Source organism: Uloborus diversus, chromosome 6 (genome assembly GCF_026930045.1).
Source record: "Uloborus diversus isolate 005 chromosome 6, Udiv.v.3.1, whole genome shotgun sequence".
Taxonomy (NCBI): domain Eukaryota; kingdom Metazoa; phylum Arthropoda; class Arachnida; order Araneae; family Uloboridae; genus Uloborus; species Uloborus diversus.
The window spans coordinates 13,010,103-13,024,588 of NC_072736.1; the positions used below are offsets into that span (position 1 = coordinate 13,010,103).

At 31.4% G+C, this 14,486-nt stretch overlaps 1 protein-coding gene across 1 annotated transcript in view; it reads left to right on the top strand.

Moving 5' to 3' along the window:
- The window catches only part of LOC129225140 (FACT complex subunit SPT16-like), a 67,601-nt gene that overhangs the window by 17,157 nt on the left and 35,958 nt on the right, over positions 1-14,486 (top strand). Inside the window, exons 6-12 of the mRNA XM_054859701.1 lie at positions 310-456; positions 564-715; positions 1,555-1,818; positions 1,913-1,986; positions 2,072-2,178; positions 6,711-6,776; positions 14,132-14,236. Coding sequence (XP_054715676.1) covers positions 310-456; positions 564-715; positions 1,555-1,818; positions 1,913-1,986; positions 2,072-2,178; positions 6,711-6,776; positions 14,132-14,236 — 915 coding nt within the window. The remainder of the gene's footprint in view (positions 1-309; positions 457-563; positions 716-1,554; positions 1,819-1,912; positions 1,987-2,071; positions 2,179-6,710; positions 6,777-14,131; positions 14,237-14,486) is intronic.

Here is a 14,486-nt window from a genome sequence, read left to right on the forward strand (position 1 = left end):
GCTGAATCTAATAAGAATGTGATATACATTATTGCAATTCTAGTATATCAGCAATTTTATCTCGTCTTCTCCAACGAAATTAGTTTGGTCGTATGGGCAATTGAATTTATTTAGCTAAGAATACTGAAAGCATTGAAAATAAATAAGTTTCTTTAAGGCATAAAATTTTTTCATAAGTTTTTCTATTGCAAGTGTTTTTTAATTTCTTTTTTTTAATTTAAAATTAATTAAATCAGTTTTAATAATTTTTATTTCAGCTTGATCTTTTACAAAATAGGGAATAAAAACTAAAGTATGGTTTAATTTTAGGTTGATATAAGTTCTACCATAGCTTACCTCATGGCTCCAAAAGAAGATTCTGAAATAGCTATTATCAAAAAGGCATCTCAAGTAACAGTTGATATTTACACTAAGTACTTGAAAAATCAAGTAATGGAAATCATTGATGCTGACAAGGTATACTAGACAAACTTGCCTAAAACTTTCAATAAAGTTTAAAAAGCAAAAAAATAAAATTGAGTTATATAAATATATATATATATTGTGATTTGAATTTATTTCAGAAAGTGAAACATTCCAAATTATCTGAAGGCGTAGAACAAGCTCTCACAGACAAAAAATATGTTTCTGGTGTTGATCTCAGTCAAGTTGATATGTGCTATCCCTGCATTGTTCAATCTGGTGGAAATTACAATTTAAAATTTAGTGTTGTGAGGTCAGTAATAGTTTCCTTAAATTTTATCTAATGCAAACTTGGTAAAGTCCTTTGAACTATTTTGTTACGGTAGAAATAAAGATTGTTCATAGTGTATATGAAGTTATTCACAGTTCAAAAAATTAAAGTCAATAATAGCTTTAAAATTAAAAATAGGGTAATTATTATGCAACTGTTAGTGATAGTTAAAATATTGGTACAGTGAACTCTCCGTTTCAATGTGATTTGGCTTGTGCGGAATGGCTATGAAAATATTTTTTTTTTACAAGTAATAGGTTTCTTATTTAGCGCAGATTCCATACCCACAACATGAAAATTTTCAGAAGGTAATTGCTGTTTGTGAGTATCGGCTTTGTTACATTGGCTACTGAATATTGGTTTTGTTTTTGTGAATGGACTTCATCCCTTTAGCATCATTGAAATGTGGAAGTCCCCACATCATACTTTTTTCTCCATCACCCCAGCTCTACGCCTTAGGTTTTGCCATTCCCACACCACACTAGTCTGAACATTGCTTTGTTGGCTTATACAACTCAGAATTTTTATTCTAAATGTGTTGTGTTTAACATGGTGGAGCTTCAGCTGAAGCTAGGAAAGAGATTCTTACAAATACAAAAAAAAAGTGAAGGTCCTCAATATGCAGGAGAACACTGATATTGATCTGATCTCAGCCATATACAATGTATGAGTTAAAAGTTGGCAATGATTCCAACTGGATCAACTTCAGTCATATCTTTAAAAGTTCATTTGTGAAAGAATGTAAACTTTTATTTCCCCAAATGTTTATTTCTGCAATTATGAAGTTTTTTTTTACAAAAGTTTTTTGAATGTCTTTTCAGTGACAAGAATAATTTAAGTTTTGACACTATTACTTGTTCACTTGGAGTTCGTTACAAATCCTATTGTTCCAACATAGTAAGGACATTATTGGTCAATCCTTCAAAGGAACAAGAAGAGCTTTATAACTTTCTATTAACACTTCATGAAGAAGTATTGAGCAAATTACAGCATGGAGTAAAGCTTTGTGATGTTTACAGTGCAGCAGTTGCTTTAGTAGAAAAATCACATAAAGAGCTATTGGACAAAATGGTAAAAAATTTAGGGTAAGTACTGCAGTAAATAGATTCTTTCCTTTGTTGAGTTGAAATATTTAATTTTAATTTAATTGAAAGACATTTCTGATTTCTCTCATTGCAGATTTGCTATGGGAATAGAATTTCGAGAAAGCACGCTTGCCATTACTGCTAAAACAGCTGCCATGGCTAAGAAAGGTAATACATGATTCTATTGATTATATAATTGAAAATTCATTGGAGCAAAATTTTCTGTATGTTAAATTCAAATGCTTTATTACAGGTATGGTGTTCAGTATCAACATTGGTTTCTCTGGCTTGGAAAAGAAAGTAGATGGCAAGTCTGAAGTTTATGCCTTGTTCATAGGTGATACTGTTGCAGTAAATGAGGTAATTCTTTTTTTACTATTTTGGCTACTTATTATTTATTTATTTTATTATTTACAGTAGGCGCCGCTTAATTTGATCAGGGTTAATGTTATCATTCGCTTAATATTAATCACAAAGTCCCGAAATTATTAAGGCGTGTTAGAAATGTTGGATATTGTAATTAGTGTCTTTGTTTATTGTTATCACTTTTTCATAAACTTTCAGTTTTTTCCCTGTTTTTGTTCTTCAATCAACAGAAATACAAAGGCAAAACCCTGACAAGACTAAATTTATGTGTGGCATTCAATAGCAATGCAAACTTTTTCTAGGAAGGAAACAACAGGAAGTTCGTTGTCAGTGTGCCCTATGATGCTTTTCATTTGCACATGCAAAACTCGTCACTGGGCATGTCCGTAATTGCAGATAGTGATTTTCTCCTACTTCTAGAGAATTAAGGTATCCGACTGCGTTCGAAGACATTTTTTTGAAAAATAACCTGGACATTTTTTTAACTACATATGTTTCAAAACTATGAAAAAAAAATAAAAATAAAAGCTCTTATAATATTATTTATTTAAAAAATGGACAAATTTAAAGAAAAATAGCGAAAAAACGTGTCTTACGCTAACAGCTGTGAACAAAATTGTTTTCTAATCACACACAAACCCTTGTAGTAATACATTTGTATGGCAAAGTTCCTATACTGATATTTTTTCATAAACAAACGCCTTTGTTTAAACTTATCCGCATGAAAATATTACTTAATAATAAAATTCAGCTTAGCTTTTAGAGGAAAACATCAAGCATATTACAGAGAACTATCTCAAAAAATTTCACATCAATACTGGAATAACTTTTTTGAGATATCATTGTTGCAGTAGACAGCTTTCTTCAAAAATATCGTTCTTCAGATAACGCGTTTAAATGCAACTACCGGTCTGGAGTTCAGTGTACTAATACAGCTATAACTCCAGTTGTAATTCACATAGAGTAAAAACTAAGACAGGTTTGAAAAGCTAATGAATCAGACTGCAAAATGAAATCATAAAAACAATTACGAATATTTCATCAAAAATGTCGATTTTAACGCAGACCTTAATGTAGCTTCTGGCAAAACAAGTTCCCTTCTATTTGTAATGCAGAAGAATTTTTCTCCCTGTCCATCTTAAAAACTTCACTCTAAATGGTCAAACAGTTTACCCATAGAGGAAAAGCACAATGATTTAACTGTTAAGGAAGAAATTTACATTTTGAAACGCTTTGACAGTTTAACCATGCTGAGTCAAAGAAATGCTGCAGCACAGCTATAAAATTTTTGGCCAATACTAAGTTCTAAAACATCGTGATGAGGTTGAAAGCACAGAGAAACTAAATGAAAATTTAAACAAGCGAAAGAGTGATGAAAGAGATGGTGAAGTTGAATCTGCTTTGAAACTGAGGTTTACGAACATCAAGGGAAAAGATGCGAGAGTAAACTGGCATATTTTATTTCACTTATTATGTTTTTAAAAATTACATATTTTAATTTTCCCTTTTATGACTGAGCTATTTCCATTCTGATAATTTAGTAATTTATAATTTAAAACTGCATTTAGTTGAGTCATTGTAATTTTAATTTGCTGTTGCAAAAATAAAAAAAAAGGATTATCATTTCCTGTCTCCTGGATTATTTTCGGTGATTGTTATCAGTCAGTTACTGTTAATCAAACTAAGATGTTTACTGTAATAACTGTATCTAAAAAATCTTAACTAGGTATGCACTAATGCATCGGTCACTTAGCTGAATTTATAATCAATCAGTTTTCAGTTAATTAGTATGAAAATTTAACTTTTCAGTTAAAATTACTCTGTAAGATCGTTAATTACATGCTTGTGGTCACCCCCCCCCCCCCCCCCATGTTTGTAAATAATCTAATTCTATAGTTAAAAAGTTCAGTTGTACGGAAGATGATAAGGAATTGTTTCATTAAAAGTCATTATTGTGGTTAATTGACGAATTATCTTCATGGATTTAGCAGCAGGCAGCGAATTTGCTTTTTGGTGCTTCCCTGGGTTCTATGAATAGTCCTCTCAAGGTCCTCTTTTTAATCCTAACTGGTCCTCTTTAGTCCCTTTTGATTGAAAGTGGTCCTCTTTTACCCTTTTCTATGACTTAAATGTGTTGGGAGCCCTGTGTTTCTTGCAGACTCATTTGTCAATCTTTATTTGTGTTCATACTAGAGAAAAAAAAGCAATCTTGAATTAGTTTTTTAAAAATTTCTTTTTTTCTTCTGAAGAATTTTAGTTTAAGACTAGCAACCATTGATTTTTTTTCATTGTAAATTCTAGAGACTATACAGTGGCTCCCAAAAGCTTTCGTACACCTTGAAATTTTGTAATAAAACCAAAATAACGCAAAACTGAATTCGAATATGAAGTCTAATTTTTTTCTTCACATTATTCCTTCGTCATTCTAAATAAAACTCAGTAGTTTTTTTTTTTTTCAAAGCATTGCCTGATTTTATTTTTGAAATTTGTCAAAAAATGAAGAAACGGAAAAAATACGCCACAAAATCATTGTGCACTGAAATATTTTCGTAGAAATTCATAATTAAAATTATCATGTCGTTTTTTTTTTTTTTTTTTCATTGTGTTAACACTGTAAAGTCATTTAGCTTTAATTTTTTGTTTATTTATTCCCTAATATTCTACTTATTATTTTTAAATGGCTGTTATTCGTAAAAAAACAACAAACACCATTCAAAATTTGATTTTTTTTTTCCCTCACAGTAGCGGTAAATTGGTTTGAAATGTTAGTTAACTTACACCATTTTATAGTGAAGTGCTTGATAAAATGCTTCAAACAAAAGAATTGGATCAAAAACAAGGTAAGAAAAGGTCTACCAGCAAAGTTAACAAAGCGTGATTGAAGATTTGCAGTTAAAAAAAATTATGAAAAATACAAATTTGAGTGCTGTAAAAGTTTGCAGAGTACGTTTAATTTTCGCCTAAAATTGTTCTCTTAGTCCTCTGATTAGCTGGATTAAATGGAACCTCCTTCCACTAAAATTTTCTTGTTTGTGCAAAAAACAGACAAATTAGGTTTTTTGTTGCAAAATCTATGATAAATAAGCTAAAAACGTTTTGGATATAACAAATTACTTACACACGAAAATTAATTCAACATTTGGTTAAATTGTTGTATAATTGTAAATAGCAGAATGAGGAATTTAATCTTAAGAACTTAGTTGGATCAGTTAATCAGGACCATGAAGGTGTTCTTGTCTGAGGGTGCATATCAGCATCAGGACTTGATAGTTAGGAATTTTTTGATGAAATAATGAATCCGTTTAAATATTTTACAAAACAATTTTAATCTATTAGCCCAAAAGTGTGGTTGAACACTTCCACAGAAATTGCACAAAAAATAAAATAAAAACATTGAAATCTATTTGCAGGTGTTTAAATGTTGTTGTGGATGTTGAATGATATTCTACTAAATAATAACTTAATAAAAAGTGAGATTAATCAATAATATATAGACATTTTTTAAAGTGTATGAAGACTTTTGTGAGAGAATATTTTTAAATTAGTATGTATTTTTGACAAGAGAAGAGATTGTAATTCCAAGAATTTTTATTTAAAAAATGTTACAATTTTGTGTATCAATGCAAATTTGTGCAACATGAGTGAAAGGAAGAGAGTTCAAGAATGATCAGACCAAATCTTAAAGAACCAAAACAAATCCCATTATACAAGCCCAATATTCGCTTACTGGGCTCAAAAACCCTTTTAATCAGACCAAATAACATAAGAAAAATTGGAAAAAATTAAAAATTGCCCACTTCAAGCGAGTTTCAAGTGGGTCAACAAACTTAATAGTTAGTGCAATAAAAATTAGTAATGGTTTCTTGTAACTTTCAACTAAAGACAGCAATATATGCAGGAAACAATGGGTAACAAAACTCTTTGATTGCATGGCGACACTGTTCCAGCAATGATCAAAAAAAATTCAAATTTCTACATTTCAGTAAACACGTTCAATGCATAAATTTTTTGGAGAACAAAAAAAAAGGTGGTTTTTTTGTTGTAAAATAAGTAATTTACATTTCATTTGAATTTTTGACCAATTAGTTCCTTTTAGCACTTATTTTTTCACCCTCATATTTTTAGTTAACTCTGGTTATTGAATTGAATTGCTACTGACAGGAAGAAATAACTAAAATCTTATTGGTCTGAGCATATTGAACAAGTATAAAAAGATTATTCACTTTATTTTAATTTATTTTTTAATAGAAAAATTTCGCAAACAACTATTTTTCTTCCTTGTATGCTCACCATACGTATGGGGATCACAATAATAATAAGGGAATTTAATTGTTTTGTGTATTGCATGTTCGGTCCCCAACTACTCGGGTCTTGTTCGCTTAATCAAACCAGCCTGTTATTAGGACCAAAATGGTCCTGTCCCAATGTAGTCCTATTAACCATAATCAACTGTACATGAATGTGGTTTAAAATTTTTTGTGCAATTCATTTTATTTTTTTAATTATTATTATTATTGTTCTTTTAGAATCAACCATGCACAATCTTAACCAACAGTAAGAAAAAATTGAAAAGCATAGCTATTGTTTTAAAAGTGAGTATTTTTACCTTGTTTTAAAATTCTATTTTGGATACGTACTAATAAATTTCTTGCTATAAAATATTCTCTGTATATATGTATATATATACATATATATATATATATATATATATATATATAATGTTACGGTAAATGTGATAAATCCAGTGATTTTATACAATCCCCACTAAAATTGGTAAATGTGATAAATTATTGATTATTTAGCCATATTTATCACATTTACTGGTTAATTTATACAATCCCGGACTCGTAATGGGGAATGTAATAAAAGTCTATACTTTGCCAAAATTTGTTCAGTTTCCTCAGCTATTTGGCTTTTTCTATGGCATATAGTATCTCAAAGTGACGAGGGCTTTAAAAATTCCGTAGGGTATCGTTGACTGAAAAGATATGATGTAATAGACCAAGAGCTGACCCCCCCAAAACACGATTTATCTCTTTTATGGCTTGTGGCCGGTTAAAATAATAAAAAAATGCAATTTAAAACTTTGGCTCGAATCCCCCCCACTAATTTTGGGTCACACGGCTGCGTGGGTGGATGAAAGGTCAAAAAAATGAAAAATATCAAAGTGATGAGTTAAATGGCTAAAAACTATATAATAGCATTAAATTAATAAGAAAAAACCCGTAGCTAATTTCCCCCCCAGCTATGTTGGGGCGAACGTGGTGCCCCCCAGGGGTAAAGTATCGATTATTAAACTTTTAAAAAAATGATCACTTTCGTGGGGGGGAATTTTACAGGGTATTAGTTTCATTATTTTGATTGCCAAAAAAAAATTCCCCCCAAGTAACTATGGGTCAATTTGTCAAAAAAAATTTTTTTTGTTCCTCTTTATTTGGTTCAAGTCGAGTATTATTCGAACTTAAGCATGACTGTTTAAGTTGCAAAAAAAAAACCCCAAAGTTTGAACGTTTTTTCATTAAAAAAAAACTCGTAGCAATCCCCCCCCCCACACCTATGGAGGGGGTTGCTGCGCGGTGCGCAGTTTTACAACGTGGTGCCCCCCCCCCAGGGGTGAATTGTCGATTGATTAAATTAAAAATAAATGATCACTTTCGTGGAGGGAATTTTACAGAGTATACATTTAATTGCAAAACAAAATATCTCCTCCCCAGCAATTATAAGTCTACTAGCTGCATTGCCAGGCGTTGCACGGTCTACCTCAAAAATGTACGTATATTCGGCGTTCCAAGCATTTTATACAATTATATAAATTTTCTCGCTTTCATTACATTTCTTACTGCTGCTCCACTCTTATTAGTCAAGCGCAATGTTATATAGCCTATAGCCTTCTCAATAAATGGACTATTCAACATAAAATGAATTTTTCAGTTCGAACCCGTCGTCCCTGTAGACCAAGAGCTGAGCCCCCAAAACACGGTTTATCTGTTTTATGGCGGGTGGCCGGTTAAAATAATAAAAAAATGTGATTAAAAATTTTGGCTCTAATCCCCCCCCCCCCCCTCCGCCCACTATTTTCGGGTCACACGCTGCATGGGTGGATGAAAGGTCAAAATAAAAGAAAAATATTAACATAAGTGAAATGGCTAAAAATTATATAATAACATTAAATTAATTAAAAAAAACCACGTAGCAAATCTCCCCTCCAGCTATGTTGGTGCGAATGTGGGAGCCCCACCCCCCCAGAAGTGAATATCGATTGTTAAAATTAAAAAAAAAAAAATCACTTTCGTGGGGTTGGGGATGGGGAACTTTACAGGGTATTTGTTTCATTATTTTGATTTCCAAAAAATCTCCCCCCCCCCCCCAGTAACTATGGGTAAATTTGTCAAAAAAAAAGTTTTTTGTTTCTCTTTATTTGGTTCGAGTCCAGTACTATTCGAATTTTCCCATGACCTCTTAAATTGTAAAAAACAATTGCAATTATTTATTCGGTAAAAAAAAACACGTAGAAAATCCCCCCCCCCCCCCAGCTATGTTAGGGCAAACTTGTTGCCCCCCAGGAGTGAATTATCGATTGATTAAATTAAAAAAAAAAAGATTACTTTCGTAGAGAGGAGGGATTTTCTCAGAGTTTACATTTGATTGTAGCAGGAAAAAATATCCCCCTCCCAAAAAAAATGTTTTAATTTAAATTAGAAATTTTGAAATATTTTTCAAAATGAAAGGAAGCAATTCAGCGTCCGTACATCTGCTTCTACCACTGTGTGCTCAGCATGAAAAGAATGAAGGGGAAAGTATACGCCTGTGATGATTTCTTCTTGCAGTTTCGAGGGCAGTTTCGTCAGTGATCAACTGTAGCCAACACAGTGAAGTCGTTATAGCTGTTGGTTTTTCTTTTCGGAGCACGCTGTACCGCATCCTTAAACTGAAAACGTAAAAAAATCCTTTTTTCAAAAATATATTTTGATGTTTTTATATTATGAGTGTTTTAAAGGTTAATTTTAAGTGTAGCCAGCCACCAGATAAAGGATAATGTTTTGACAGAAACTTTATTTGAAGGAATAAAAGTTTCAAAGATTCGAAAACACTGAAAACTGAAATTCCGTGATTTAGATTTTTCCGAGTTCTTAACAGAAGCAGATTTATATCATCGAGATTGCAAGAACATTTTTATCAAACTAGATAGACACTATCACAACCAATATGCTGAAGGTAAATAAATCTATATGAATTTCCAAATTATTATTTTAAAAATTCATTTAACGCATCGGATTAACGCATTAACATTTACAAGTAAAAATGTCGTTATTGCAATTTTAACATAAAATCACTTTTGTTTGTGAAATAAACTCATAATTACTGGGGTAGGGGGAGATTTTTTTTTTTTTTTGCAATTAAAACAATTAAATGTATACTCTGGAGATAATATACCAAATTATCTTTTATCTGGTGGCTGGCTACACTTAAAATTACCCTTTAAAACACTCATAATATAAAAACATCAAAATATATTTTTGAAAAAAGGATTTTTTTACGTTTTCAGTTTAAGGATTCGGTACAGCGTGCTCCGAAAAGAAAAACCAACAGCTATAACGACTTCACTGTGTTGGCTACAGTTGATCACTGACGAAACTGCCCTCGAAACAGCAAGAAGAAATCATCACAGGCGTACTTTCCCCTTCATTCTTTTCATGCTGAGCACACAATGGTAGAAGCAGATGTACGGACGCTGTATTGCTTCCTTTCATTTTGAAAAATATTTCAAAATTTCTAATTTAAATTAAAAACATTTTTTTTGGGGGGGGGGATTTTTTTTCCTGCTACAATCAAATGTAAACTCTGAGAAAATCCCTCCTCTCTACGAAAGTAATCTTTTTTTTTTTATTTAATCAATCGATAATTCACTCCTGGGGGGGCAACAAGTTTGCCCTAACATAGCTGGGGGGGGGGGATTTTCTACGTGTTTTTTTTTTACCGAATAAATAATTGCAATTGTTTTTTACAATTTAAGAGGTCATGGGAAAATTCGAATAGTACTGGACTCGAACCAAATAAAGAGAAACAAAAAACTTTTTTTTTGACAAATTTACCCATAGTTACTGGGGGGGGGGGAGATTTTTTGGAAATCAAAATAATGAAACAAATACCCTGTAAAGTTCCCCATCCCCAACCCCACGAAAGTGATTTTTTTTTTTTAATTTTAACAATCGATATTCACTTCTGGGGGGGGGGGGCCTCCCACATTCGCCCCAACATAGCTGGAGGGGAGATTTGCTACGTGGTTTTTTTTAATTAATTTAATGTTATTATATAATTTTTAGCCATTTCACTTATGTTAATATTTTTCTTTTATTTCGACCTTTCATCCACCCATGCAGCGTGTGACCCGAAAATAGTGGGCGGAGGGGGGGGGGATTAGAGCCAAAATTTTTAATCACATTTTTTTATTATTTTAACCGGCCACCCGCCATAAAACAGATAAACCGTGTTTTGGGGGCTCAGCTCTTGGTCTACAGGGACGACGGGTTCGAACTGAAAAATTCATTTTGTGTTGAATAGTCCATTTATTGAGAAGGCTATAGGCTATATAACATTGCGCTTTGACTAATAAGAGTGGAGCAGCAATAAGAAATGTAATGAAAGCGAGAAAATTTATATAATTGTATAAAATGCTTGGAACGCCGAAAACACGTACATTTTTGAGGTAGACCGTGCAACGCCTGACAATGCAGCTAGTAGACTTATAATTGCTGGGGAGGAGATATTTTGTTTTGCAATTAAATGTATACTCTGTAAAATTCCCTCCTCGAAAGTGATCATTTATTTTTAATTTAATCAATCGACAATTCACCCCTGGGGGGGGGCACCACGTTGTAAAACTGCGCACCGCGCAGCAACCCCCTCCATAGGTGTGGGGGGGATTGCTACGAGTTTTTTTTAATGAAAAAACGTTCAAACTTTGGGGGGTTTTTTTTGCAACTTAAACAGTCATGCGTAAGTTCGAATAATACTCGACTTGAACCAAATAAAGAGGAACAAAAAAAAATTTTTTTGACAAATTGACCCATAGTTACTGGGGGGGAATTTTTTTTGGCAATCAAAATAATGAAACTAATACCCTGTAAAATTCCCCCCCACGAAAGTGATCATTTTTTTTAAAGTTTAATAATCGATACTTTACCCCTGGGGGGCACCACGTTCGCCCCAACATAGCTGGGGGGGAAATTAGCTACGGGTTTTTTCTTATTAATTTAATGCTATTATATAGTTTTTAGCCATTTAACTCATCACTTTGATATTTTTCATTTTTTTGACCTTTCATCCACCCACGCAACCGTGTGACCCAAAATTAGTGGGGGGGATTCGAGCCAAAGTTTTAAATTGCATTTTTTTATTATTTTAACCGGCCACAAGCCATAAAAGAGATAAATCGTGTTTTGGGGGGTCAGCTCTTGGTCTATAATGACAGTTTTGTCAATGTTGAAAAACTAATCTATCCCATAAATAAAACAGCTACAATGTGAGACTTTACTTATATTTTGAAGAAACGTTTAACATAATTCATGAAACACATTTATCAGTAGGCCATGGTGGCAGAAACAGAATATTAAACGAGTCCTAAAGAAAAGGTACATAAGCAGTTTATATTTTTCGATATTATTTGCAATATATACTGTACGCATATAGTGATGTGGACCGGGTAAGTACCCTGCGGGTAGGTAAATATTTTTTGGGTATTTACCCAAGGCCTGGATAATTACACAAAAAATGGGTCTTTTACAAAAAAAATGCGAAAAGTGAATGGGGGAAATTAAAAAAAAAATCTAAATATGAAATAATTGGTAAAACTGATACATAAATATGTATTACACAGTTTATAATATTTTTTATTGAAAGACTTGAGGAAATTATGAAAGAAACATATCGTGAACCAAAGAATCTTTCTTTTCAATGCCATAATTGGAGAAGTATAAGCAATTCAATGATGAACTTCAGGATTTCAAAACAAAAAGGTAGCATGAGGGGTGTTTGGAAGAATAAACTGAGAAGATATTAAGACTATGATTTAATTTATTTATTTTATTGCTGTTTAAGTGATAACGTTGCAAATATAGAAACAGTTTTCACATTAATAAGCAAAAAAAAAGTCAAAATATTGTTTTCTGTTCCTTGCTCATTTGTATTTGCTCCCCAGTACTTCATGATGAAAATTTATTCAAACTATTTTTAATACACGCAATTAGTGATGTAGGGTGAGCAGGTAAACATTTTTTTTTTTTACATATTTATCCGAAGGCAGGGTAAATTCCCTAGTAATTGCATATCTTGCAAAAAAATTTAGGTGGTATAAAAAAGTGATGATTTTCTTTTTAAAACATGAACTGTAAAATGAAACATTAAAAATATAAAAAAATAATTTATCATTATAATTTTTTTAATTAAAGGAATGATTTAGAAAAAGATTTCAATGAAAATCTACCTAGGATGTTGTCTCTAAATGTGTTTTACTCAAAACTTGAAAATGTTCACTTACATCCCTTTGCTTCTCACTGCCTCAATTGATGTTTGCTTTTTTTTTTTTTTTTTTTTTTTTTTGTAACCAGTTAAGCTTTTTACTTTTTGTAGAATAGCTTTTTATATCTGAAATTTGGCTATCAACATTGATTAGGCATATCCAACACATTAAATGTGAATATCATATGAGATTGCTAAGTTGTGTTTCACACAATAATTCTTTAAATATGTGGTCAAAATAAAATTTTTGGGTAAAAATTTATTGTTTTACATATGGTTTGTATACATAGTGGATTAAGAACAGAAAAATATTTTAGTTGAAAATAAATTTTTTAAATAAATACCCGGGTAAATACTCGTTTTGGGTATTTACCCTTAAAAATAAATACCCAGGTATTTTACATCACTATACGCATATAAAGTGTGTTTTATAAAATATCTAATGAAAAATAGAGTAAAAGAATGTTACTCTTACTCGTTTATTTAGTTTGAAATATTATTGTATTTTTTAACAGCCATCAAGATGTTTTTCTAATTCTTAACTACACAAAGTTTCTGCAAACATGAAGTTCATATAATTGTCAGAAATTAATTCCATTTTCTGTGATAAATCAAAAATTTTTATTAAGAGACAAGTAAAATTATGAACGCATTTTACAATATTGCCCCCACAATAATGTAACCAATTTTCTTTAAAATTCCATAAATTAAGCAATTTAAGATTTATTTGGAGAAAGTTATGGGGAGTAATCAGGAGTGGACTGCTTCATTCTTCCCCTCCCGTAGTGACGCTTTCGATTACGTTATTTATTACATCATTATCTAATTTATTTGTTCTAAGTTATGTAATTAAAGTAAAGTAAAGCAAAGCAAAACCATTTTTATTACTTTTTTTTAGTAACTTAGTTTTTTTGTAAGCTTTGATAGATATCAGACCTTGTTTTTATTGTAAAAGTAATTTTTAGTGTTGAAAATTCGGTACTGTAGAGATTTATTCAAATTTGTTACATTCTCCATCACGAGTTGGGGTTTTTGTAAATAAACTGGTAAATATGATAAATATTGAATAATTGATCACATTTACCAAGTTTATTGATTGGTGATTGTGTATAATCTCTGGTAATTATATACAATTACCAATTTACTACATTTACCATAACATATATAGTTTTATTTGTGTTGGTGGTGTGGCAGAACATCAACCAGAAAAATCCTGAATGGATCACCGCCTAAAAGCCCTGAAAGTAGTTGTTATTGAAACTGACTGTGGAAACATGTTTTTATAGAATAAATAGATTGCACGATTTTAACAAAAAGTGATTTTAAGAAAATATTTTTTGTCAAAATAATGTCAAATACAGTAATAAGCTTATCTCTGAAACAATCTTATTTTCTCAATTTTTAATTATTTATTTTCTTATTAATTTAGGATGATGATGAAGAGGAGGAAGAAGAGGAGGAAGTTGAACCAGTTGTTCAAGAAGATCCTTTAGTTCGGGGAAGACGAACTGCTATATTAGATTCAAAATTAAGGGTGATTACTTTTTTTTTTTTTTTGATGTCTCAGAATTTAGTTACAATAATACTTAGCCAACAGGATTTTAAGTCTCAAGTTTAAAAAAATTGTGTAGTGCTATACAAAAAAATTTGCTGCCTTCTTTGACTACTTACATTGTGTCTCTATATTTTAACCCATATTGCAATGCCTATTAGACTTGATGAAACACTAATGGGAAGTAATTTATTGATCACATTATTATAAATAAATTGTGCAAAATAAGGGA